This window comes from Acipenser ruthenus, chromosome 9 (assembly GCF_902713425.1).
Source record: "Acipenser ruthenus chromosome 9, fAciRut3.2 maternal haplotype, whole genome shotgun sequence".
Lineage (NCBI taxonomy): Eukaryota > Metazoa > Chordata > Actinopteri > Acipenseriformes > Acipenseridae > Acipenser > Acipenser ruthenus.
Window position 1 is genome coordinate 2,939,161 of NC_081197.1, and position 27,258 is coordinate 2,966,418.

General features: G+C 41.0%; 2 protein-coding genes across 9 annotated transcripts; one reads left to right on the top strand and one right to left on the bottom strand.

Moving 5' to 3' along the window:
• On the bottom strand, positions 1-12,585 carry LOC117973024 (BCLAF1 and THRAP3 family member 3-like). Of its 4 annotated transcripts, none has more exons than XM_059030742.1 (10): positions 12,537-12,585; positions 10,177-10,237; positions 8,275-9,084; positions 7,273-7,953; positions 3,847-4,013; positions 2,458-2,572; positions 1,777-1,843; positions 1,388-1,495; positions 776-906; positions 1-567 (listed from the first exon to the last, which is right to left on the bottom strand). In XM_059030742.1, coding segments are annotated over exons 2-10 (2,121 nt in total). In that variant the 5' UTR covers positions 10,218-10,237; positions 12,537-12,585; the 3' UTR covers positions 1-566. The 4 variants fall into 4 exon arrangements, with proteins under 4 accessions (XP_058886725.1, XP_058886727.1, XP_058886726.1 ...); XM_059030744.1 differs by lacking the exon at positions 12,537-12,585 and adding an exon at positions 12,041-12,348 and having other exon boundaries at positions 3,886-4,013; XM_059030743.1 differs by lacking the exon at positions 12,537-12,585 and adding an exon at positions 12,041-12,348 and having other exon boundaries at positions 1,388-1,492.
• Positions 12,530-27,238, top strand: LOC117406077 (BCLAF1 and THRAP3 family member 3-like). Of its 5 annotated transcripts, none has more exons than XM_034009822.3 (12): positions 12,530-12,653; positions 13,926-13,984; positions 15,100-15,780; positions 16,128-16,886; positions 20,299-20,474; positions 21,000-21,117; positions 21,736-21,802; positions 21,904-22,022; positions 22,809-22,920; positions 23,467-23,571; positions 24,430-24,573; positions 25,257-27,238. In XM_034009822.3, the coding sequence occupies exons 1-12, from the start codon at positions 12,612-12,614 to the stop codon at positions 25,269-25,271; spliced, it is 2,397 nt and encodes a 798-aa protein (XP_033865713.3). In that variant the 5' UTR covers positions 12,530-12,611; the 3' UTR covers positions 25,272-27,238. The 5 variants fall into 5 exon arrangements, 4 of the variants coding, with proteins under 4 accessions (XP_033865713.3, XP_058886723.1, XP_033865714.3 ...); XM_059030740.1 differs by having other exon boundaries at positions 15,100-15,687; XM_034009823.3 differs by having other exon boundaries at positions 12,580-12,937.
• The last annotated feature ends 20 nt before the right edge of the window (positions 27,239-27,258 follow it).

Below are 27,258 nucleotides of genomic sequence, written 5' to 3' on the forward strand. Positions count from 1 at the left end.
TTTTTGTAAAGAAATCTCTTTATTGGCAGTTCTTATTTCATCTATAACACTCAGGTCATAAAATATTTAGTCATACTAAATAAAATCTCAAACATATGATAAACTTTTTTTTGTTCTGAAGAAATATCGACTTCCCTGATCACTGTTTCTTTTAGCATTACTGCTGTATAAATGTTCTTATTTACATTCTGTTTTGGCTCGGATCGACACTACAATAGACTCTTGCTAACACTGATATCACCTCTGAGTGCCTCCCCCACTCCCTGCCTCCCCCAAGAGTGTGGGGAGGTCTGGAAAATGAAAAATCACCACAATGGAGGGAAGGCAAGCTGGCCGTTTCATTATGTGGACGTTAAAACAATGTGATCAGAAGAGGAAAGACATCCTTCAGGCCGTAATAGTACAGAACAAAAACATGAATACAATTAAAACAAAAAACAAATAACAGTCCAGACAGCAAAGTTAAATAGCCTCTTTCCATTAATGCGCCTTCACAGAAATGTGCTACTGGGGCCCCTTCAGACTTTCAGTAGTGTTGTTTTCATCTTCAAGAAGTCTGTTTCTCTTCTGTAGGGAAAAAAAAAAAAAGTTTAATCCAAGACATCTTGTCGCTCTGACAACACACTAGTCAACGCATGACAAGCCCCCATCTTTAAAACATTTGTAGACGAGGAAGCAGTTCTCAAAATAGAAGTGTAGATACAGGCGCCTCCACACTACATCGGTCACCAGGCTTATCCACCCACACAGGAACAACAAACAAACTCATTCTTACCATCTTCTATACCCGGTGCCTCTGAAGGTAGGTCCCTTTTGGCGAATGCTTTGTAAATTCCTGTACTTGGACTGTATGCTCCTGAGAAACACAGGTTTCTGCTGCACCGGCGGTTGGAGTGGAAAGTTAGCCTGATGAAATTAAATGAGATTTATGATACACACATTCCCTGCCACTAGTGTAAACAAACAAACCAATACATCTCAGTACAACATTATATACAAATGTGGTTTTCATGACAGATCTACAGTGTGGGAAACAGAAATCACGTAACTTAAGCAGAGTTAACAAGAAGCCACACTTTTTTTTTTTTTTTTTTTTTTTTTTTTTAAAGTAACAATGGCTTGAAACCTGGTTCCAGGAGACCTAGTTGGAGGAAAGTTTGCTGTATCAAACCCCGAGTCTCCCCTGGGGTGCCATGCAGTGGCCTGAAACCTAGCCTGAAACCAAGTTCAAAGCCATAGAGTGGGCTTTGTGTTCCCTCCGCTTCCATTCATTGGAATCTGGGCTCCAAGTTCAAACCCGGATGAGAGGTTTGCAATGAACAGAAGTGAGACTGGAAGATGGGACCATTGAACAAACAAACCGATGTCTAATGAGGACAAACGTCACCTTGAAAGGCTTTTTTATGGGTTTGCCGTTTTCAGTCTTGTCCTCGAATGGTCTCTTCCGAACAAAGGGAGGTTTTATAGATAAACTTCTGGGATGAACGCTGACCTGCTTTTATAAAAATCAAAAAAAGAAATGATTTAACTTAAAACAAAAGCATGCAAACAAATATTCTTGCTAATTTACTACAGCAACACCTTTACCGCGGCGTCATCCCAGCCTTTGTTATTAAACAAGAACACATGTCCGTACTACAAGTACTTGATTCAGCAGTTGCACCTCTCATGAGACCATATTAATATTATAAAATCATCAAGTCAGTCAAGTTGTTGTGGGATCATTTCAGTTCGCTGCATCTTCTTAAATCAAGTCAAAAAATTATAAAAACGTACCTGTGAAGGTCCAGTCTTCTTGTTCGGTTTTAACTTCTTCATCTCTGACAGAGGTATATCAATTTGTCTTAAAAAAAAAAATTAACAGTACAAATGACCACAAATTAAATAAAAGATGCAGTTACTCGCTTCATAAAAAAAAAAGCAAACAATGAAGACGTTCTTCTGTAAGTATTACACACAATGGGTCCCCAATGTCCTTAGATTTTTTGGAAAAAAAAAAGGTCGTCATGTATCTGCATGTTAATATAGTGTTATTTGCATTTTATGCCCATTGCAATGTATTTTCATGCCTAAATGCTTTGTTGATTACATTCATCTCTCTGGCTGGCCATTATTTGATTATTCAGATCAAGCTCTCCAAAGGCGAGGGTCACTGCTGTTGATCGGGCTAATTTACCATTCCAAGTACAACTAGTGAAGAAACAGCTGCTTGGGTTTGTGATGATCGCTGTTCTCCAGAGTAAGAAAAGCAGAAGTCATCACAAACCCAAGCAGCTGTTTCTTCACTCGTTTCACTTGGAATGGTACATCAGCCTAGTCAACAGCAGTGACCCTCACCTGACTGTCAGCGCCTGATTTCTGCGGAGAGCGTAATCCCAATAACCGAATGATCGGTTTGTGCAGCACTGAAGGGGAAGTACTGGTACTGTTCAAAGAGAATGACGTGACAGTGCTTACCTGGAAATTTTTAGACCCGGATGAAATCTCGCTCCACCTGGAATCACAGTACGGGAGTCCTGAAGTTTTGAGAAGCGGTCGTTTAAAGTTACATTTCCACCCATAAAGTAAGAGTCTGAAGAGACAAAAATAAGTAATAAAAAGAAGCAGCAAACATGCTATTCATTATGGTCAGCATGGCTGTTAAACCATACAAATAACTGTTGTTTTTATGTGCAAAAACCAAAACGTCACTTCAAAATAACTGTACCATCACCATTTGGATAAAATTCACTAGATGCGATTGAAAAATGACAAACATTGCTTGAGAGCAGCTGCAGTGACTTTTTATTGTGCTGATTAACAACTGACATCACAAAGATGCTGCAAAATGATCCGTCGATCTTGGGCAGGTGTTGTGACTCTTGGTCTCCCAGTTCGTGACCTGTCACTGACAGAGTGCGTCTGGTTATACCATCTTGCCAGGTATGAAACTGCTGGCTGTGAGCACCCAAGACCGGCGAGCCACAGTACGCTGCCCTAGTCCAGCCTCCAACATGCCGATTGCACGAAGGCGCTGCTCTCTTGACAGACTTTGCATATTGTTTTTTTTTCTGTGATTTTCTTTATTGCTTTTATTCAAGCTTGCAATTCAACAGCTGAAATCACTCCATATCCAATGTCCAATCAACTGTCTCACTAATTAGGTGATTAAGTGCATATGCTTCAGTCATAGCCACTCAAGCGTGTCATGGTTAAGGATGAATGATCGAGTGAGACACACACACACACACACACACACACACACACACACACAGTCACAGTCCATGAGAAACCTGTACTTGAGGAACTGTTTTTAGCTTCACGCTTTGCATCTGGTTTTTTTGTTGCCCGATTAATGGGAGTCATGTAACGGAGGAGGACAGGCATGGGAAAGTCTGGTCCTGGAGGGTCATTTTACACCAGGATTAACTGGTATAATGAAGTAGTCACCTGCTTTAGGAGCTGAATGGAGGTTGAATTGGTTCAATTAAACAATTAAGAACATGGTCATAACAAAGACCTGGTCAGGAAGGGTCAGATTTGCCCATCTGTCATAGGAGTTGCAAGTGGCTTCTTTAGAGTTCCATCTCCCAGCAGGTTTGGTAAATTCCTTTCCAAAATCACTGTGTGTCTCCCAAGAGTCGCACATTAAAATTGACTGTCCCATAATGACAGCCACAGTCAACTACAGGATTCCCATAAACAGTCGGAGAAGCATACAGCAATCGGCACTGTGAAAGTGGTACGATTTACTAAATAGTTCATTGGTGTTATGCCTGGGTTATTTTAGCAGCATGCTGCAGACAAATAAAAAATGTTTTAAAAAAAAATAATAATCACACACACACACACACACACGTAACCAACCTTGGTGTACTAAAGTGATGATTTCCTGGGCAAAATCACCTGTTTGGGAGTTACGGACCATTCGTTCGGAAGAGCCAGAGTGCTTCGCCGCGGGATGGAAGGCCAAACCTCTTTGGCCGACAGCAACCAAATCCTGGGACAGCTGCCTATCGGAATGGCAGGTGAGGCTACAAGAAGAACAGGGCCCGGGATAACAACTACTGCTCAAGAGTCAAGAGGCACAATTACAAAGGGCAGGATTCTACCTTTACTTCCCTCCTGCTTCAGAAGATTACTCAAAACTAGCCTTTTAGGGATTATGATACCTGACAAAACTACTAAAAACAAACAAAATATAGGAATGCAAAAAAAATGACAAGAACAAATAGAGGATTCTTTAAAGTACAACATATAGAGTCTTACCTGGACAATGCTGTCTTCTGTCACTTGATATGGTCTTATTTGACAGAGATTTTTATCATTATGAATCCAGCTGATAAACCAACTCCTAACCTTTTAAAGACTGTTTAGCTTAATTAAACAAGGTATTAATGAAAGCTTTCTCAACAGATTTAAAACATTGGACAATATCTACAACACAAATAAAAAGAAAAGTCTTCATCAATATGCCCTATTATTAATGATTACACATAAATAACTCTATTGAAATATCTGTGCATTAAAGATATAAAACATATGAGGCTGGTATACAAATGCTCACACCTTCCCTCAGCTGTAGCAGACACATCCCACATGATAATAAGCTTCAATGCTTGGGTCCAGTTCTGTAGAGAAGTCTCTTCCTGCACTGACCTTTACATCTACAGGATGGTTAAGAGTGTTTTCAGGCTTGTTGTTTTAAAGTAACCGCTGTCGACATACTTTTTTTACAGTTTCCTCTTCATGGTGCATTTAGAAATTGCACAGTGCAATAAATGATACTCTGCAGTCTTGTCTGAACTTGAGCAGACTTCTGCAGGTTATTGTACTGCAAGTTGGTTCCTGTGCATCTCCAGAGACTTTGGTAGGGGTTTATTCACCTGGAGCGAGGTGGGGTGTCCCATTAAAAACTGTGTTTGCTTACTGATCTTTAAATAGGTACCCAAACAACTTTGTGAAGTCCTTTTAAAAAAATTAAAACACACACACACACACAAACACACACAAGCCATTAAGAATCCAGTGCTGTGTGGCAATCATTTTGGTAGTCCTGGAAACTTCCTTTCTATTACTCAGCTGAGGTGAAAGATCACATTAGACTCAGATCTCCTGCGTTTTACTCATAAATAAAGCTACTGCATCCAAATATGAGGTCTCGTCACAAGGACATAGAGTTATCCGTGCATATCCAGTTGCAAAATCTTTCAGAACTCTTTCATTTGCAGATGTCGAGGTAACTGGTACTTAAATGCCAATCAAGATTGAGATAACCAGTTTGAAGTATGAGATTCCAAAGACTTTTAAATATCAGATAATTACATGTCATCAATATGCCCCTCTTAACACATTTGCTGAAGCCGTTCATTTATAATTGGTTGAATTGGTTTCAAAATCAGTTGACACCACTTTGTGGCGTGTCAACTTTTAGTTCCCTGTATGGAGCGCTTCCTTGAGTCAAGAGTGGCTTTCTATTTTTCGGTCAGTTGCAAATGACTTTGCAGGGGGTTTATCCTTCACAGCACTGCAATCCAACCACGTTTTGAAGCAGGTGTGCATTTGCCATAGGTTTTGATCACTGGTGAATTGCATATACTTGTTTCCAGCAATGTGTATGTGTAGTAAAGTGAATAGGTAAATACATGGCTGCACTTTGGAGCACACATCAACAAGAGCCACAATAAAAAAACACATGCTGCTGTCCGAAGTGTCGGTCAGTGGTAAAGCACTCAGACTTTTTCAGAGCCTATCTTTGATCAAATCATCACGATGAGCCATTTGGTTTTTCATCAGCAGAAAGAATGACCCGGTTGCTGGATAAGCAGAGTGACTGCTTGCAGATAAACATCCACATCGGGTGCGAGTCAAACTCAGAGCAGTGTTAACCGCATTTTGGTTTTCTCAGCATTTTCTGCAGAGAGGAGGAGACTACTTCTTTGTTTCTGCTCATGTCACAAGATCATAGTTGTCAACAGGGCTGGGAAGGCTTGACCCATTGCTCCCAGAAAGGCTCTCGCAGCACACACGGAGTTGTGCACATCATGCTCCAACTCATCCCGCAAACTCTCCCACATTGTTATTGCACAACAGAGTATGCACAGACTGGGTTGTTTTGATGCTGGTTGATCATGCCCATCAGGACAGTAATCCTCCTGGTCGAATACCCTTTGCTGTGCCTCAGGCCTCCAATAAGACAGAGTCCCCAGACGATACCAGGCAAACCCAATATCCGATCTGTGACATCCAGGCCAATAAATCACAAGCAGAGAGGGGCCTCATTGTGATTTTTTTTTTTTTTAAATGAAACCTCCAGTTTCAATTCAGTCCCGACATCCAAAACGTCACACACATCTTTCAATTGGCTGGGCACCAGTATAGATGCAGATTTTGCTATAAAAAGGATTTGGGCGGATATGGCCTGGTCCTTTGTCGGTATTATGCTTTGGTGCAAACAGATGAACTCCTGTAGCACAGCACAACACCACGTTCCGACTGCCGTTCATAAACATCACGCACCGTCAGCCTTGGTTCTCATATGGTTTCATTGAAGCAGATTCTTTAGAAAGCAGTTGTGTCCAAACTGAACTCTGTGGAGAACGCAAGAGGCGTGCTTACGTGGCAATCCGTATTAGTCATAAGGAAATATCCCTCAACAGGCTGGTTCCACTGTTTGGTATTTAAAACAGCTTTACTGTATTCTGAAAGTGAACCAAAGCTGTCCCAAGGCAAGGAAAATCCAATCCCAGGATGAAAAAGCATTGCTCCCACTCAAAATACATGTATCCATTGCTGTCATGAACTTTTGTTTCCTTATAGTTGAGTCGTCCACCAAAACCCAGATGACTGAATCATCTTAGAAGTAATCCGACATTCTGAAGCTCTAGTGGAGGGGGGGTACTCCATTTCACTTCATTTTGCTGTGCTCAGACATTTAAGGAAAACACTGTAAGGCTTGTCTCTTACATTTCTTTCACACATTAAATATTTACACTAAAACGCTACTGGACATTCTTTTTTTTTTTTCAAAAACATTACCGTGCACAGAACCCTGCTGTTGAAAGTAATGAAAAGTGCAATTTGATGGAATTCACGTTATTAAAATGCCACCATTCTTTTTTTCTACATATGAATTGTTCCCAAAAGGCAGGCTCCGCAGACATAGTTTGCATACTCAGAGTTGACATACATTTGTTTCTTTGCAGAGCCGAGGTCTCCTTTTTTTGGAAAATGAGGAGTAAGCATGAACTTTTGAACCAGCCTCATAACAGGAAATAAATGTAGATACCATACCTGTACTTGGTCATTGGTCGCTTCATGTCCACTTTGATAGTCAGCGTCTCCCCTCTGCTGTTGTCTGGTATGTAGGGCTTCTGTGGACCCGATTGCTTGAACTCTGCTCTTTTCAGGCTACTGTCTTCCATGGATTTTCCTGGCTGCATCCGAGAAGAATCTGAATTGCTTCTCAGTTTGTTCGGTCTTCTCTGCTTGGCAATCGGGGATCTAAGGTCCTCATCTTTCTCAATCTTGGAAGGGTTCTTGAAGAGCTTCTTCGTGTTGCTTGCATGATTCAAGGGGGCCGGCTTCGGTCGTCTGTCAAACAGCGGTCTCGTCTTCATCCCTCCTCTGAAGAGATTCTCCTCTTTACTCTTGGAGGTTACCACCTGGCTTTCCTTTTCTCTGCTTTCGGGCTTCTCGTGAGTTTGTGGCAGTACCCCTCTTGAATGTTTGTGGCTGTACTCAAATGCCATCTGCAACGCTGGTGGCTTGTCCTCTTGGTAGTGTCCTCTGTCAACTGGACAACCTGCCCCCTGCCTGGGGTGTTGTCTGGGTCCCTCTTTGGGATAGGGAGCGTAGGAGCGGTCCTGTTTCCATTTGGGACTCCTGCGCGGATCCCGTTCCTCGTAGCGTTCCATATCTCGAGCTCTTTCTGCCGAGCGGCTGTGCTTTCTGAAACCTCGTTCCGCAGGATACCTGTGTTGACAGAAAGCAGTTTACACGTGTACGACACAGAGAAGACAGTGAGATTGTATTACAGTGTATGCTGCAGTTAAGTACTGCTTATAGTGCAGCGTTGTCATTTTTATTTTATTCGCCCAATGCCTTTCCATATATGCCAGCCCTTCTTAGGATAGGCAGGAAACTGTCGGCTAGTAAAAAAAAAAATTAAACCACATCCTAAACAAGTGGTAACATACACAATTCCACAGCTAGAACAGCTCTGCAAACTTTACATTCGCAACAGTGAAAGACTTATCACTCTGGCCGACGCTTAGCCCTTTTACATGACTTTACCCAGGCTGAACAGCTTGGTTCCTGTTCCTCTCTTCATAGGGGCTCCTTCTGTGATACTCTTCAAAGCCTCTTCGAGGAGGAGAGACTGAATACCTCTCTTCCCGTGCAAAATCTTTCCCTTCCTGCCAGTTTTCTCCCCGTCCTGGGCGACTGAAAGGCTTCCCTCTATTGATCTCTCTCCTTGGGCTCTTGCTCCTGGCCAGTCTGTGCTCCTGGAAGCGTATCCTCTCATACTCCCTCGGGGGCCCCTCTTCTGGGTACCTGGGAGGAGCGGGGCGGCCTCTGTCTCTTTCTTGTCCTGGAGAGGGGTACACAGGAGGAGGAGCAGGGCGACCCCTTACCCTCTCTTGTTCCGGAGAGGGGTATCTTCTTTGGGTTGTGGGTCCACGGAAAGGCTCTGGGGATGGAGGTCTGTGTGTGGTGGGTCCATGGAAATGCACTGGGGATGGAGGTCTCCTATGTGTGATGGGCCCACGGAAAGTTCCTGGGAAAGTACGTCTTCGTTGGGCGGTGGATCCTTGGAGGTCTACTGGAAAAGGATTTTGCCGTTGGCCGGGAGAATCGCGGAAAGATTCTGAATTCGTTTTCCTACCACCTAGGATAGGAGGTCTGAAATTGATTTTCTTTTTGTAGGCGAAATTGTTGGGGGGCATTCTTGAGGAGTTCTGTCCATAGCCTTCATCCTTCGGTCCGCTCCATCTTGCTTGTTTTTCAGGGCCCTTCTTGTACTCCCCCAAATCATCGCTGCGGTCGACGAAAGGCCTGTCGTTGAGTCGTTCTTCACTCCTTTCATAAGATGATGAAACTGACCTGTTTCAAAAAAAGGAAAAGGAAACAGGTTAATGCTTTACAATTCAACTGAAGGGATTACACAAAACAATATATATATGGCAGTAATGTCTAAAAGCTACATTTTCACACTTAAGCACACTGACCCTGATTTATCAAGATATTTCAGCTCCATTAATGTTTCTTTCACAAAAAAAAAAAAAAAAGTGCAAATTGAAGTTTGGAGTAAACGCCTTTACACATCTGACCATAGTCTTTCTATACTGAAGTTCAAAAATATATAGCCTGAATCATTGAAGCCATTTATGCAATAATTTCTTTCCACTGTCGCTCGAATGAACACGTTTACTGTATGCATGCTTTGTCACTGTCACAAGGCCACTCAAAGAGGTATCTATCCTGGTAAATACATTGATGTTTATACCAGATCAATTTCAAGGCAATAGATGTCCAAAGAGGCTCTGTGGCTATACAGAACTGGGAACATATGGCAATGCGGTTACCTCTCAGTCAGCTGAAAGAGTTTGTGCTATGATGTAGTGTCACACAGTCTCTTTAATGCTCACAGACCACACAGGACCTTAAGTCTACTTTTAAACCCACGCCAGGTGCACTTTTTTGTTGCTCAAGGAGCAGTACAAAACAGGCGTGTTAATTGCTTAGAGTTTAACTTAACCATGTGTTAATTTAGGTTTCTGTTGAAGCGTTCAGCAGTAGTCAAAGATATTCTGGACAAATATAGGTGTTGGCCTTAGTGTTTACATAGTAAATGCACAGTGCAGTCCAATGTATTTGACAGCCAATATTTATTCAAAGCCTTTATCTTTTACAATTAAATACACAGGTGTTGCAGTAATTTATAAAAAGTGATTGGTGGGGGGGGGCTTCCTGTGATGGCTTCTCTGACTGGTTACAAACATTCCCATTCTGTGAAAGTTTAAAGAGTTAAAAACATGTTGAATCCTAAAGTTTAAAACAGAAGTAAACACCTCTAGTCCAAATGCATAAGTGAATAATCTCTCACTCGGAAGCAGGAAACAGACTGAGCTTGCACAGCTTGGGAATAAATAAAAAAGAAACACCATAAGAAATCCAGATTGAATCGTACTGTACCGGTACTTGTGCCTCGGTGATCGAGATCGTGGTCTTGACATCCTTTATGTTGTGTGCCAAGCTATGGGAGAGAAAAAAAATACAATACAATGCACCAGTGTTCCAACAGATAATAAAAACACGAAACAAACTTAGATATCTAGAATGGTTTACTGCCTCTTCAAGTACAACACAAGAAGAGAAGGCTGCACAAGAAATTATATATATATATATATATATATTTTTTTTTTTTTTTAAACTTACTGGCAGTTCATTTAAAGCTTGATATGCACGAAACTGTTACAGACTGTTAAATTAGCCATAATAGGAGATTTATTTTGTATTCATTTAAACAGACTTTAACTAAGATATACCCAGTGGATTATATGGTTTCCCCCCCCACTCAAGAATAGGACCAGTCCCTGTCTAAAGTGTGTATACGCGGATTCCTGGCTAAACCGTGCAGTTGAAAGCAAGTTACAAGTAGCCCAAGGGTATAACGTGGATGAGATGGTATATTGAGTTGCACTCTCCTGCCCACTAATGCACATTGCCAGCATGAATGATGATCAGAAGGCAACAGCAATCAGCTGGAATCCCAATCCTGAATCAGTTATTCACTCAATGCACATGTCCAAAATGCTTCATTTATTTATTTATTTATTACTGTACAAGTCCTATTAATTTCTGAGTTTTAGTTTTATTTATACATATTATCACCTCCTACTGTTGGATGTGCAATGGTAGCAGGAGAACACAGTGATGTGCAAATAGGGAAGACAACAAATCACTTTGAAGATGTGCCAAAATCCCAAAACATTTATGCAAAAACGTAAGTTAATTATATATTTAAATTGGGCATCTCCATATATGGTTTTCAATATTTAGGACCAAGACTTTGCCAACATTTCAATCTAGTGTTGCAAGTCTACCACCTACTGGGCAGATGATAACATAACAGATAAGAACATCCAATTCCCTTTTCTCTTCTGTTTTAATAATATTTATTCACAGCACGCCCTGGCATTACAAATGCAACACACGCTTTTCATTTGTCTTAATGAAGGCTGATTACTATGATTATTATTACTGCAGTGCACAATTGAGATATTTTATAGCAGTTCAATTTCTAATCCAGTTCATTAGTCTTTCATTTCAACTGTTCTGAGCATGCAGCTGTCCGTTCATGGGCAGTACAAGGTCACTTTGCAAAGCCTGATTCTGCAGATTGCTAGACTTACTTTCTATCACAAACAAATACTTTTATTTATTTTTAAAAAAATATAGAACAATTAGCTTCAAATGTATTTTTTATTGTTACACATTTCCCATACAACGTGTTATGGTCATTCTGCGTGGTCTTGGGTTTGGTTTCTCCCATAGTACAAGGATGGAAATAGGACTCCTATCGCATAACACTTTCACCCAGTTTAATCTGTATCACACAGTTTGGATTTTTTCCAGCAGCTAAATATAAGAAGTCTACACTCATGAGCTGCGTGGTTTCAATTTCTCAAGGTCTCTGAATGCAATGGGCAGGCGCTCAAGCTTATAAATACAAAACTATCACCATTGAAAAAAGAAAACAAAATGACCTTCCCTTCCCTTCCTCAGCTTGTTGTTCACCATCAGATATGCATAAATCAAAAGTCTGGACTGTCTGAGCGCCATTAATCATCGAGGCTGAAGAGGTTCAGATATTGACAAGCATGAAGACGTTTGGAAGTGTAATCCCGGTGTTAACACCGCGACCAGCAACACCAAAGAACCAGACAACAAGACTAACACGGCGCTTCAACTCGAAACGACTGCTTTGCGTTAACATAAGCATTTCCTTCATAGTGTTTTCATAAACAAAATGTTTCAACAGAAAAAGCACACCTACCTTGTTTTTCTTTGAAACTTGTCTGAGATATTCAGTACAGTGAGTAGCTTGCGTTGCAGCTGGCAAGACAGACTCATCAACCGGAACCACACGTGTAATTAATCTTCTTACGTAACGGGTTAAAGTCAAAGCATAAATGTAAAACACCACAAGATTCGACGCGTATGATTTAATGTTTACTACATATCCTGTAAACCCAAAATAATTTCCAAACACGTCATTTCACATACATTTTAAAGTAAACCTCTAACTTACACACCAAACAGTTCACATACATAGAAACATTTCCGGAAGTAATTGGTGCACCTTGACCTGCGACTCACAGTGGTTTTAAATTAATTCCAGACCCTCACCAAACACACAATATACATTTCTACAATAAGCTAAGTACTACCGCGTTTAAAATGGCTAGCAGTGTGATAACTTGCCCCTATCGAATGTGAATAAACACAGTCCATTTTTGAATGCATTTGAAAGCGGTTTGTTTGAGACTAACCAGAGACCGCCGGCCGGTAGAGGCGCTGCCATCACGGGAGAAACAGGGACAAGCACTTCCTAGGTGACACTACTGATGCTACTTCATGGTGACCCGAAGCTTCTTGTGTTTTGCTCAGTAAGAATTTATTTTCATTGAAATAGATTTAACAGCTGATTCTCTGTTGCGCTTGTGATAGTATATGCGACGCGCACTGATGTGAAAGCATACGCCCGGATTGATTTGATGTAACCCCTGTGTAATTAATATTGAACACACCATTTTGTGTACTCTACCTGGTACTGTGTCGTTTACCAAACTGGACTGCACTAAACACAAGCGCCATTCCTGGTACTGCAAGCTCCCCGTGCACTGAAAAACTGGTATTTTTGGAGGACCAAAAGGCGAAACATAAAAAAGGGGTAAGCGTAATGCTTTGTGGCAGTGTTAAGAGTGAAACCTGGGAAATGATGGCATTAAATAAAGAAAGGTGACTTTATTAATCCTTAACAGTGCATCTGTTTACCGTCCCATTGACGCAGGGAGGCAGCTGGGGTTACTGCAGAGGAATGTGTTTATGGACACAGTACGGTACTCAGCAGAGCACGTCTTTAACACATTAGTTGCCATGTTATTGCAACCGTAATGTCAAATTAGTAAGACGGTGAGGACATAACGTTTAAAAAGTGCAGGGTTTTATTTTTATTTTTTTTTTGTATGATGGTTTTATAAGAAAAATAAATCAGAAAATATAATACATTTTTGTCCAAAGACGCAAAGTTAACGTTTCCTGAAACAGTCGTTTTCCCTTGTCTGTATCCCGTACAAAGCACAGATGATAGTCATGATTAATGATGCTATCGCTTTTAAGAGCTAACATCATTGATTTTAAAGCCTCATATATTTGAAAGCAGAAATATTTATAGGAACGTGTGTTTAGTACAGGATTAAACAGAGTTCCAAGTGCCAGTTATGTGTGTGTTTATTTTATATCCCTTTCTTTACTTTTCACGGTGCAATCATTATGAATGGGTCAGAGTTAATATTGAGATGTTTTTATGGTGGAGAATTGAAGCAGGTGGAGTGAGCAGAGTTGAAAGGTCACAATATCACAGGATTTCCCAAGATCAGAAAGCAAAAAAGACACAAATGTAGATCCATTATAAAATGATAGGTCATACATTGTAAAAACCACAGGCCTGCAAGCAAGAATGGAAGATGTACAGTACAGTAGCCAGCTAAAAGGTAAGGAGTGGTTTAAAAAAAAAAAAAGAGTATTGATACATGAAATCAATATGAAATAATACCACAATATAGACAGTAATGTGCTGTGGATGTCTGGTCCGTCTGCAGTAAATATCAAATAGTTTCCACAGTGATGCTATTTTTCCTTTTCTTGTTATTTCCTAGGCAAGCAAGCATCAAAAGATGTCAAGACCACGATCAAGATCTCCCCGATATAAATACAGGTAATTGTTTGATGCATGACTTTCTTTACATACATTTCTATGTAGGGTGGCATAGGGGCAGCAATGTAAATGTGGGTTTGGGTTACTGAGTAATTCTGCACTTCTGCTAAATTATTATTTTTTAATTGTTTTAAGTAATGTCTAATTATTTTTTGAATGCAGAGATCATACATTTATGTAGTTGCTTGTACCAAACCTAAAATGAAAGATCTGGTTGGGAATACATGATGTATTAGAAGAAATTCTGAGTATGTAAACACAGTATCTTACAGAGGATCACAGAGCATTGTGTCATACATGATACAACATCTGTGGGCAATTAACCATTGCCGCTCTCAGTCAGCTGGACATAACCCTTGCACAGTATATCACAAAACACCAGCTAACTTGCATTGAAAAGGATATATTTGAACAAAAAATTAAATGATGTACGTACCATGAAGAAAACTACATCTTCTAATCGCAAAATATTAAATATAAATACAGGTTTTCATAGTTAATGGGTGTGTATTTATTCTGTGTACAACTTTCTGATTTGAGAACAAGTTTAGCAGTACCAGTCAAACTGTGTCAAAAGGATCTGGTCCAGCTAATGTATTTTAACATGTATGGCTTTCTAACCTTTGTGTGGACAAGGACTCAGATTAATCGTTAATCATAAATGAAATAATTATTTTAAAACACATTTTTTCCATCTATTACTTCAAAAATTGATGTGGTCTGCAACTTTGGTTTGAAAATCTCCACTTCAAGATTAAAGTCAAACTGGAGGCAAGGTGTGTCTAGTAGACTCAACCTTCTATGGAAAGAATGTCTGCAATGAGCGTTTAGCTAAAAACATGAATTGCAATGATAGTGCTAATAGGATCCAAGCATTCCAGACAGTGCATTCTGAACATTTCAATAAATAAACATTCCCTTGTGTTCCTTGGATATTGCAGTTAGTTGATGCTTCCTTTTTATTCCAAAAGACTCACTTTGCTAGTTCTTATTCCTGGGGGTTGTCCTCACAAAGGTTACGCATATTTTCTATAAGAAATGAAGCTGGAAGTGTTACAGCAGGGTTCATAAACTCAAGATGTATTCATTTATCACTTTTCACTTTCCTAAAACAGGTCTATTTCACCTTCGTTTAGAAGAAGCCCAGAGTGCTATGTAGAGAGGCCTTTTGTCAAGCACTATGGTGATGACTTTGAGGACTGTAAGAAAGGCCCTGGAAAGCACGAACAATGGAAAGGACCAAAGGATAAAGACTTCAGACAAGGTAGCTCCAGAGTGTCCCAGCAAGATGACACCCGGCAAAAATATTTTGATCACAGGCCCCCTGGGCCAGATGCAAGAAGAACCCAATCTGAAGGCTTCCATGGACCCACCACACACAGGAGACCTCCATCCCCAGAGCCTTTCCGTGGACCCACAACCCAAAGAAGATTCCCCTCTCCAGAACAAGAAAGGGTAAGGGGTCGCCCTGCTCCTCCTCCTGTGTACCCCTCTCCAGGACAAGAAAGAGACAGAGGCCGCCCCGCTCCTCCCAGGTACCCAGAAGAGGGCCCCCCGAGGGAGTATGAGAGGATACGCTTCCAGGAGCACAGACTGGCCAGGAGCAAGAGCCCCAGGAGAGAGATCAATAGAGGGAAGCCTTTCATTCGCCCAGCACGGGGAGAAAACTGGCAGGAAGGGAAAGATTTTGCACGAGAAGAGAGGTATTCAGTTTCTCCTCCTCGAAGAGGCTTTGAAGAGTATCACAGAAGGAGCCCCTATGAAGAGAGGAACAGGAACCAAGCTGTTCAGCCTGGGTAAAGTCATGTAAAAGGGCTAAGCGTCAGCCAGAGTGATACATCTTTTATTGTTGTTGAGAATGTGAAGTTTGCAGAGCTTTGGAATTATGTAATGTAACAAGTGGGTAATTATCCGGTGGTGTAAAGCATGTAGGAGACCCACTTTAAAAATTAGTTTATCTTATGGTCCTGCGTGATCTAGAAAAAATATCAAGTTTTATTGCTGAAAGTTGCATTGTCTTTTGCCAAGATAAAAAGCTGCACTTCCTGTAGCGCTTAACAGCTGTATTGCAAGCATACACTGTAATAAAATCTCACTGTCTTCTCTGTGTCGTACACGTGTAAACTGCTTTCTGTCAACACAGGTATCCTGCGGAACGAGGTTTCAGAAAGCACAGCCGCTCGGCAGAAAGAGCTCGAGATACGGAACGCTATGAGGAACGGGAACCGCGCAGGAGTCCCAAATGGAAACCAGACCGCTCCTCCGCTCCATATCCCAAAGAGGGACCCGGAGACTTTGCACATGGGCGTCATGTGCCGTACTGTGAAGATAAGTCGCCTGCGATGGTAGCATTTGAGTACGGCCACAAGCATCAGCGAGAAACTTCACAAGACAAATATGTGAAGCCCAGAAGTTTCCCAAGCAGAGAAGGGGGTGGTTACGTGGTCCCTTCGCAGAGTGATGGAGGGAATGGCTTCAGAAGTGGTAAGATGAGACTGCCCGGGGACCCAGAAAGCCGAGTGTCCCCAATGCACCACGCCGAGGACAGTCGCTTCAACAGCGGCAAGACGAGGCCAGCGGTGGACCGAGAACGGAAGGCGTCTCCAACGCGCCGTGGCAACACAAAGAAGTTTAACGATAACCCTGTCCACAAAGTCCACAAAAAAGACGTGGACCTGAGACCCCCACTCCCCGAGCAGGAGAGAAGAGAAAGAAAATTCAGCGATTTTAATTCTTTAAACACGCACCGCAGAACAGACTTGCAAGAGAAGACCTTCCGGCAGGGGGATTTAAAATTCCCTGGCCCACAGAAGCCATATGTGCCTTCTGACAGCCATGAGAGCAGCAGGGGAGAGACGCTGACCATCAAAGTGGACATGAAGCGTTCAATGACCAAGTGCAGGTAAGGTATCTAGATGCTCTGTTGTGAGGCTGGTTCAAAAGTTCATGCTGCTTTTCCATGTTTCCAGTAAACGGAAGTTCAGATCGGCTGATGAAGACGATGCTAAAAGGTGCATCAATTTGGAATAATGTCTTCCTGCGATTTTTTATTTTTATTTTTTATTATAATTATTAAAGAACATGTTTCACTGTGAAGAAAACATTTTTTTTTTTTTTGGCGAGGGGGTATGCTTACAGACTCCACAAAATGGACATTAACTGTGGTACAAAGTAAAGCATATCTATCAACTACAAAATGGAGTGGAATGGCGATAATTAACCTTTAAGCTGTTGTCAGAATCATAGTAATTCAGGAGGATGGAGGAGTTGCTCTATTAAACCAATGGAAACTACATGTGGAGCCAGTTTAAATGAAACGCACACATCCCTCTCTTCAGTGGTCTGTCATACACAGGTAAATCATGGAAGTGTAATTTTCTTGGGATAGTAACAAGGTCTACTGGGAGATGATCTCCACAATGGAAACAGCAGAATCATTAAGACTTGCAGTGCTAAACGCTACGAAACTCTGCCCACTGTACTGCGCAAGGATTTGGATCGGCAGTCTCCTGAAGGGGTTTCTAGTTCCTTTACAAAGTGAAGGTTAAAATACTGCACATGGAAATGGTGGAGAATAAGAAAAAACAGCTGGATGTCTTGTCATGCTTCACTTACAGCGTCAGAGGGTCAGCATTCATTTGACAGGACGGTTTTAAGTGGAACTTAAAAAGAACTTCATAAAAAAAATATTAAAATGATTGTTTTCCAGACTGCATTCTGTGTTTACCTTGCTCTTTATAATATGACTTTTTCTGGAGAGGAAGAGGCGATCAAGTCAAACTTGTGTGTGTTCACGGTACCGAGGTCAGCGATGGCCATGCTCTACAGTCAAGTGGTGCAAAGCTCAGGGAACCGAATCGTAACAATGAACTTATTTTAACAGTATTTGTGACACTCAAGAAATAAGAAAGCAAAAGACAATTCTCTGTATTACTTGCACGAACAGCTCCTGTGTTAATCCAGTTTGCCTGCAGCAGCAAAATCTGAGTGGTGAATGGGTGGACAATAAGAGGCAATGTAGAAGAAAATAACAAACACAAATAACATTCACTACATACAGCTTGGAGTTAAATTTGGCATCCAATGTGGTGCGTTCTCCAAAATACCAGTTTTACCACCAGTGCATCACTCTAAGCAAACCGTTCTGATGATGGACATTTTAAGTAAAGGAAGCTACAGTACCAGGGAGTGCATTACAGGCAGAGGCTGTATTGTGTAAAAGAGAAACCACTGCTGCAGAACAGCATGTATGTGAAACAAAAAAACGCTCTTCTGATTCTGGGAGCTACTGTCTGGTGAATCATTCTGTAATTGAAATTGTGAAGACTGCAGGAGCAGCAAAGCAGATTTGACTAAATATGCCTGTTGATTTGGACTGATCCAGCTAAGTTGTGCTCAGTTTGTCACCTATAATGTTATTGAAAGCCAACAGCTTCATTTAAAGTACTCCATTCTGTGTGACAGCGATGAAAAGGGCCTGTATATTGTACCTTTAGATTGAAAACAAAAGTCTGTCATGGCCTTCTGAAACATTAAGACTGGTAGACAAGTGACTGAGTAGGTCCTGCATATGCAAGTAAAATACCAGGTCCACAATATGGTTTTTCACCTTACATGCACAGCCCATTGTAATTTTGAGAGCTGCGTGTGGATGTGGAATGTAGAGTTGAACTTGAAAGGCTAAGCCAGATTTGTACAGCCACTATGGATAACCTCCGTGTGTGTGTTCTGAACTGCACTGTGAAATTTAATTTCGGTCGAGAAGAGACCAGGAGTCAACATAAAGATGACGAGAAACCAAAGTCACCAGCTATTGTACAGTGTTCCAGGCTGCACGCAATACAGATAACCCCTAAAGAAAGATGCAAGTGGCTAAAGCTTTCAATGGCAAATACTAAAAAAAGACCATTGCAAATAATTGGCAAAGCACTGGGATCTTGGGATTGTGACCATGAATTTCTGAAGCCATTCATACAGATGCATGCCAGATCTCCTGGATTAATCCTGGACAATTCTTGGTTACACAAGTGGGAAATAAAAATCATGCAAACACAATGCACAGCTATTCCAAGTGTGCATGTGTCAAAAGAGCATTGGTATCATCACTGGATCATCCTCAAGCAAGGGGAGAATGCAGCTTTGAACTCTTGCATATATGGAATTACTGAACGTGAACAATGTATTAACATTGTATCCGGAAAGACATTTCTTCACATGGGACTATGCATCTGGAGTAAAGAAATCAAACACATTTCAAAAGGAGGTGCTTTACATCTGAATGATAGCATGAGCTTTTACCAGCCTCATACCTTCACCCCGCTGATATTTCTTACACTGTATCAGGGATGTAACGTAGCTTCAGTATTCCACCATACATGTTTAAGCTGGGTGAACACGAACTTGGTTTCAGGCCGCTTGCACGGCACACCAGGGGAGACTTGGATTTTAATACAGCAAAGTTGCCTCACACTAGATCTCCCAGTCTCCTGGAACCAGGTTTCAAGCCACTGCTCCTGAAAAAAGTGGCGTTGTGTTCCCTCAGCTTTAGAGGCATACTTCAGCCCTTGCAAAAGATCTGTGTTAAGATGGTCTAATACTTTAATCAGAGAGAGTGCTGTGGGTCAGGTCAGCGGAGTTCATATGCATTAGATTGTCGGCTGCGTGTTTCCTTTCACATTTTTAGCTACTGTATTAGGTTTTGTTTTGCATGACTTTTTTTTTTAGGTACAGTATCATAGATCCACAGGTGTGTTTTTGTTTTGCTCCAGAACAAGTGCTTGGGGTTTTACATTGCTGTGCACACCGGTGGTGGGTTATTCTATGAGTCCAGTCTAATTGCACCTGTTTATATGCTTTTTAAAAGTGTGCTTCGCTCCCCTGGTGTTCAGTTACAAGTTGCCTTTCAGTGCAAGGCTGGCTTGCGAGCCCTTGCAATTGCAGTTACACAAACCATTTATGGTACACAGAAAAGGGTTAGATTACTGAAGATTGAACTGTATTCTAGTGACATCATTTGTCAAATATATTACATAAATAACCACGCTTTCCAAATTACTGAAGGCATCGTCATCCAGGTAAGGCTGTTTTTTTATCTGTCATAATAATTAATTAGAATATATATATGTGATTTGCCGGGTATTTTAAAACTAAAAGCAGTGAATTAAGACGTGTGTTTCGGCTCGGTGCCTTCATCAGTATAACGCAGCACAGCACAGCAAAGCATTTGTATCCCTATTGTTGCAGTACTTTTATATGTAACGTCTAATGAAAAGCTGTTGTTGGTGCTGATTTCCCATGCTTTGTTCTTCTTGCAGCCCTGCACGCCACTCCACAGACCGGCAGCTGTCCCAGGATTTGGTTGCTGTCAGTAGAAGAGGTTCAGAGTTCCACTCCGTGTTGAAGCACACAGGCTCTTCAGGACGAGAGCTGCGTAGCCCCCAAACGGGAGGCTTTGCCCAGGATATCATCACGCTGGTGCACCAGGTTAAAGGTGGGTTTATGGTCATTTTTTTGTCTGTATTTGAAAACGATTCCTCCTGAAAATGAACAAAGCATTTTATAGTCTCTCTAATGTTCAATATAGTAGAAAGGGAGAGTTGCATCTGATGAGACTGAATTAAGGTTCTTAGTTTATAACAACATCAATTTACCCGGCCGTTTGTACCATGCTATCTGAATCGTTGTTAAAATTGTACGTTTTCAGTTAATCAGTTACTGTTCTTTTTTATTAAGTATTTCTAGTGATTTGATGAGTGTCCTGTTTGATCCTGTTTAGAAGTGCCCAAAATGCTGTGTAAAAGTCAATCTCCTTTTGGAAGAATGTACTTGTTTTGAGCCAACTCTATGTTCATCATTTCAACCTCATTAAACCTGTTAACTGTGCAGTCAGTTTCTGAGGCTTTGCCACTTGCAGTAAATGACTGATGCTTCAATAAAGAACACTCACCTAACTACCCACCTCACTTCTGTTCTGAGTCGTTTCATTCCTGTTGCTGGTGTCTTTTCCTCACCACAGAAAGCTACTTCAAGAGTAATGAAGGTCTAACTTTAAACGACCGCTTTTCAAATATACACGACGCTCGCACTGCCATGCCAGAGGGAGGGAAACAGCACTCGGGCCCGGAGATAAACAGGTACTTCACTCGCAGCACCTTGAAACAAGCTTGGCTAATGTAATGCTATGAATGACCTTTTAGAAACAATTTCAGGGAAAAAAAAAAAACTCTTGGCTTTTTCTTCTTTTACGGTATTGCATTTTCTAACAAGCTGGTCCTGACACACGCGTTATTGAAATATGTGCCTCAAGTCACTTTGCTACAGAAATGCTGCCTCTCCATATTTGGTATTTGAGACCTATGCAGCTATTGGAAGTTCAAAACAGATGAAATCACTTTAACACAGCTGAGGTGCACCTGTGGCCCAGAAGCTTTCCTTGTGATTTCAAGTGAACCCTGACGTCATCAGTCATGTTGATTTGAAACAAGTGTTTTATGAAGGATCTTCTTTTTGTGATTCCCATTCAGGGATGGAAATATGACTCCTATTGCAGAGCAGTTTCACCTGTTCCAGGTTTTAATACGAGTTTGATTAGCCCCAGTGTATAGGGAACAAGCTCAGGTGCATCTTCTTAACTCATAGTAAAACCAGGAATGGATCAAACTGCTATGCAATGGGAGTCTTATTTCCATCCCTGACGTGTGAGTGTTTTTTTATTTTTTTAATAAAAACTCAAATAAATTCCCCTTTTACAGACGCATTGATTTATCCCTGTCGGACCTCCAGAAGAACAGGATGAACAAGAGGATTGGACCCTTGCAGGTTTCGTATGCCTAGGCTTTTAAATTCCTGTTCCCTGTATTCTGTCTGGCCTTTCCAGGTCTTTTGAATGTGCCTTGCTTGTTTCTTTGTGTCGCACACAGACGTGCTCCAGAGTAATCGATGACCCGAATGATCTCCGGCACGATATTGAGAGGAGAAGGAAAGAGAGGCAGCTGGATATCGATGAGCGCGTCCCGGATCACAGGCATTTCTCTGGAAGGTAATTCAAGCAGCAGGGCTGCACTGGAGGTTACAGGCTGTGCTCTGTGGTTATAACAGAGGCAGCTGGATATCGATGAGCGCGTGTGAGAGTGCGTCCCGGAGCACAGGCATTTCTCTGGAAGGTAATTCAAGCAGCAGGGCTGCACTGGAGGTTACAGGCTGTGCTCTGTGGTTACTTCTCATTGTTACACTCCACTGTTTCAGGAGCTGTACTGTAGGCCTTGATTCCACACTTGCATTTTTTAATGGTTTTGATTATAGTGTGTCTGTTGGCTTTCTTAGCAGCAGTGATACATGCATAGCTATGGCTAAAAGTTTTGCATCACGTAGAGTTTTAAGATTGAGACATGATTAAAAAAATAAAAGTATATGACCATAATTGTGATCTTTTATTTCAAATCATGTGATCAGCATCCCAGTTACACAAGATGCCCAATATCATCCACTCAATGAAGCTGAATTTAGAAATAGTAAAACTACTTCTGCCTCTGCTAGCTTAATGTCCCATTCGTGGGTAATTGGCACACAAATGAAGTCACAAATTACTCTTTGTGCATTTCATGTGAGCATTTTGGGCATGGTTAGGCAAGTTTATTAACTATTAGAAGCTTCATCATGCAATAGAGTTTTCCAGTCATCAGCGTTTAGATGTGTATATACTTACAAATATGAACAGAAGAATTGGTTATTTTAGGGAAATACGTGGGTGGTAACTGTTATGTTGTCTGGGGTCTGAAATCATCATCATTATTATTATTATTATTATTTATTATTATTCCTACAGAAACCAGAATGGCTCTGGTTTTACAAGAAGAATTCAAGAAGAAAACTTCTTCCCAGAACCGAACCAGTTTGAGCTCTCCCCGGAGAGATATTCAGACAGGTCTCCAGTCCTGGTATGTTGGGTCGAGGGGATTCTTTTATAGTTTGTGGTACAGAAGTGCATGATCGGCGACAGATCACCCCAGCGCATTGCAGCACGTGAAATCTGAGTGAATCTAAAGTCTCTCTAGTTTTCTTCAAAACCAGCATATCATAAAAACAATTATGGACTTGGTCTGCAAGTTGCAGTAAAAATTATTTATTTTATTTTTTTTAACATGCATTTACCGCATGTTAAATCCAGATACAGATCTGATCATTGATTATTTAATTAGCGATGAATTGTTTGTTGTAATGTACCTTTTATGTTCTTTCCACCTAATTATTAAAATCACAAAAAGATAAGTTATTATTATTATTATTATTATTATTATTATTATTATTATTATTATTATTATTTGTTTGGCAGACTAATTAATAAAGGTACCACATGTTTTCCAGATTTGCCTGAGGAGGTTTTTCAGGAGCGTTTTGTTTCCTATCCATGGCTGAGGATGTGTTTGCTGCGAGCGTCCCTTAGTTCTGTTCTGATTAAAGGATTTGTATTCCTGTCTTGGCAGGGCGGTTTTCACCCGGAGGGCCCCACCACAAAACCTCCTTTTGTTCGGAAGAAGCCATTCGAGGGGAACCCAGGAAGCTTCAGGCCCATCAGAGGGTCTTTGCGGGTACAGTATCTGAATGAATGAGAGGAGGAGCTGGCAGACCAACAGAGTCTGCTTTCATAACAAGGCTCAGTGCTCAGTGTAACCTGGAAGGAGGAGGACTCCAGGACCGCTGCAAAGAAACGAAGAGAAACGTTTCTCCCCTCATTCTGAAACCAGGACCCCCTTCAGACAAGGGAACATTGCCTGTGTTGATGATTATATATGACAAGTGTATTGATTTAGTTATCAAACAAACAAACAAATTCTCCAACAACATAGAAAATCTGTGTTCTTCCACAGCAAACTGATTCCTAGGATCCCTGGTAATGATATTGTATATATAGAGAGAGCCCCCCCCCCCCCCCCCCGTGGAATACTGCAGATAGGACTAGTTATGATATTGTATAGAAAGAGAGAGCCCCCTGTGGAATACTGCAGTACTGCAGCCAGGACTAGTGATGATATTGTTTATTGAGCTATACAGCTTTGTTTATCAGCAGGTTTGTACAGTAGCAATGTGGACACATTCTTGTAATCAAAAGCTATCGCTTAGAGAAAGTCGATCTCATTACATACAAGTGCTGGAATATAGTGGCTGTCATCAAAAAGTGTGTGCAAGTGTTATAACCTGTGTTTGTTTTAGTAAAAAAAGAATAATAATGTTGTATAATAATGTTGTATCATAATGGTATTTTATTACCGAGTTGCTCAAGAGATTATGTCCAAAAGGATCTTATTTTTTGAGAATGATTTCATGCTGGAGTGCTGCCTTGGTCTGGTCTTTCTTGTAAATGAGATCTCAGTAGGGCTTCCTGATTAAACAAAAGTTAAAATAAAATGAAAACATCAGACCTGTTCACAACTGATTTGTTATAACAGGGTAACAGACTTCCACATCAGCAGAAACCTGGTTTTGTCCAGGCAGGTTTGAGCATACAGTCCAAGTACAGGCGCCTGCAAAGCATCCGTCAGAATGGGCCAGGCTACAGGGGCATCGGCTACAGGATCAACAGGAGCGAGATGGTAAGAGGAGCCACTCTGTCCATTTTACACACTGGGCTGCTTTCATTTTGACTGTTTACCAGCTTTTTAAACACATCGTTTTTCAGGAAAGTCCTCATATTGGGTGCTTTGAAATCACATTAGTGATTATTAACATAACTGATAAACAAAGGAATTTTCAGGGATGGAATTAAGACTCTTTATTGCTTAGCAGTTTCACCCATTCCAGGTTTTACTATAAGCTTGATTAGCCCCAGTATGCCGTACAGGTAACAAGCTCAGGTGTGTCTTATTAAACTGGTAGTAAAACCAGGAATGGGTCAAACTGCTATGCAATGGGAGCCTTATTGCCATCCCTGAATTCTGAGTAGTTTTTTACATTTAACAGTCATTGCCCTTTTTGCATATAGAACATGTGCAAATATCTTGAAGAATGTCAACTGAGAATGATAACCTTGTCTTAAAGAATTACACATGCATCAGAAAGAAAAGATGCAAACTACCAGATCCGGACTTGAGGATCTGCAATGCCAGACGTGTTAGAATTTCTTTTGTTGTTGATGTTGTTGAGTTTATTATCTGTTTCATACAAAAATCAATCAACATACAAGCTTATTTTCCTTATAAAAAGGCATGTACAAACATTGATGGTGTTGTCTGAATTAGTGACTTCCATGAATAACAAAACCTTTTGTTTTTTTCAGGGACCAATCGGTTAACCTACTGATTTGAAGTCTTCAAGTGGTAAAACCATTATCTTGAAAAAAAAAAAAAATCTGAGCAAGATGTATTAATGGATTGAGTCTTTAACAGTTACACTCAGGCCTGTGTGTTGTGAAAGTTCGTGTTCAGGGACTTTGAACAAGCGGAACCATCCTGAGTGCATGTCAGCGGTCCTGTTGAAGGGGTATTGAAAACAGAGATAACAAAGACATTTGAAATTGAACTTGTTCCTGTTTTTCTGTATGTATGGGAGGGGATGTGGAGATAATTCATAGATGCAACTTCAAAAGCCTCCTGGTTTATTTCTAATGAACTCTATATGGAACTCAAAAAACACGTTCTCAAAGAAAACACTTTTGTTCTGTGTAAGCAGTTAGTTTTCTGTTTCCGTGTGTGAGTGTGTTATGTTTTTACTGGATGCAGTATTTGCCTGATGGGTTTGTAATCAGGAAGATGTTTCGCTATTGAAGTTTGTTCTCTTGGATTTTACATGTGCTTTGGTGGCACATAGTGTAGCACACAGGCTTGGCCGTCGATTTGCTTACACATTCTGTAGCATGTGTAAATTGAGTTACCGTAGGGCAGTGGTTCTTAAACTGGAGTCTAGGGAACCCTGGGTGTCTGTAGAGGTTACCCATGGGTCCCAAGAAAATTGTTTAAAATGTCATGCATTAATGTGTGAAAAGTGGGATTTTGCTTCTGTAGTGAGAGGGCAGGCAATGTACATTAAACACTACTTTCACTGCAGTACAGTGGGTTTATTTTAATTTTTTTAAAACTTTGTTAGTGTGGGAATTCCTTAGCAAAATAGTCTGGTTCATGGTGACCTACTTTTTCGTGTAGTCTGGCTTGTGATTGATTGGTTTATGAAGGCTCTTCAGAAATGTAGCAGCAAGGTAGTGAATTTACTTCATGCCTTAGTGGCTGGGCTATCGCTGGCTACACTGAGTTATCAGCTGAATTAGATTGCATTCTGCAAGTCTGTCTATGCTGTGAATGCAGGTCATGGTGTCATTTTTCCATGGACGTGGTACCTCTGATACTGATGAATAGTTAAAATAACTTTTTCCTTGGAAATGAAACCACCCTCGGTGTAGGTTCTCTCAGATGGGGCAAGTTAATGGTTTCTCATATTGAGAATGCACACGTACTGTGAGCGAGCACTGCCACGCAACTGTTTCTGAATAAAGCCGAGCGTTGTCTTATGTGCACAGGAAAGCAATGTAGATTTCAAGATGTTTCAGGGCATGGGTGGAAGAAACACATGCTCTGCAGCGTAACACAGGGACCAAGGGAAGGGCAGCCCAGCATCCACAAAGAGCAGGGCTTCCAGAGCCTTTAGGACTTCTCTTGAACCATGTGCATGTTGTTCATCCCAGTACAGGGACAGAAACTCTGTGGAATGTCTGTACGTGTTGAAAGGGGTGTCTAGAATACATTGTGCCAGATCTATCGAGGTCTTTACAACACAATGCAATCTGCATTTGGGTGTTGTAGTCTTTAAATTTGCCTAATGCTGCAGTGAACTATTTGACACTCACAAAAAAGGCCGATTGCATCTCCGTCATTACCTTGTGTCTGCATTTTTATTTATACCGGTTATATTTAAGAATTTTTCGCCCCATGTTCATGCATTAGTAAAATGTCACATTTGCAGTTTTCTATCTTTTGACTGTAATGAATGATCTTTGCTATGCATATGTTTAAACCATTTGTTATTCTTGTTTGTGCCCAAATAAGTTAAAAGCTTATAGGCAACATGTTGTTTTGTATGCTCTAGCTGTCTACAGCCTAATAGCAGATGTTTTTTAGCCTGCATTGAAATCATTTTGCAAGATGTTTTGCAAAGAATGGAAGTAAATGAAGAATCTTAAGACTTCAGCATTCTACTTGAAGTGCTTTTGCAGAACAGATGATATGTGGGGGTGGGGTTGAAGCAATCCAATAAAGTGGGAGTTACAAACTGTGCTTGTCCTGATTTTT

Excerpts from the sequence above, each read along its gene's own strand:
- LOC117973024 (XM_059030742.1), bottom strand. The coding sequence starts at position 10,217 with ATGTCAAGACCACGATCTCGATCACCGAGGCACAAGTACCG. Across the intron at positions 7,954-8,274 it reads AACCAAGCTGTTCAGCCTGG|GTATCCTGCGGAACGAGGTT; the intron begins GTAAAGTCATGT and ends CTGTCAACACAG. Across the intron at positions 1,496-1,776 it reads AGAAGACTGGACCTTCACAG|CAGGTCAGCGTTCATCCCAG; the intron begins GTACGTTTTTAT and ends TTTTTATAAAAG.
- LOC117406077 (XM_034009822.3), top strand. The coding sequence starts at position 12,612 with ATGCTACTTCATGGTGACCCGAAGCTTCTTGTGTTTTGCTCA. Across the intron at positions 22,023-22,808 it reads CACAGGCATTTCTCTGGAAG|AAACCAGAATGGCTCTGGTT; the intron begins GTAATTCAAGCA and ends TTATTCCTACAG. Across the intron at positions 23,572-24,429 it reads CCATCAGAGGGTCTTTGCGG|GGTAACAGACTTCCACATCA; the intron begins GTACAGTATCTG and ends TTGTTATAACAG.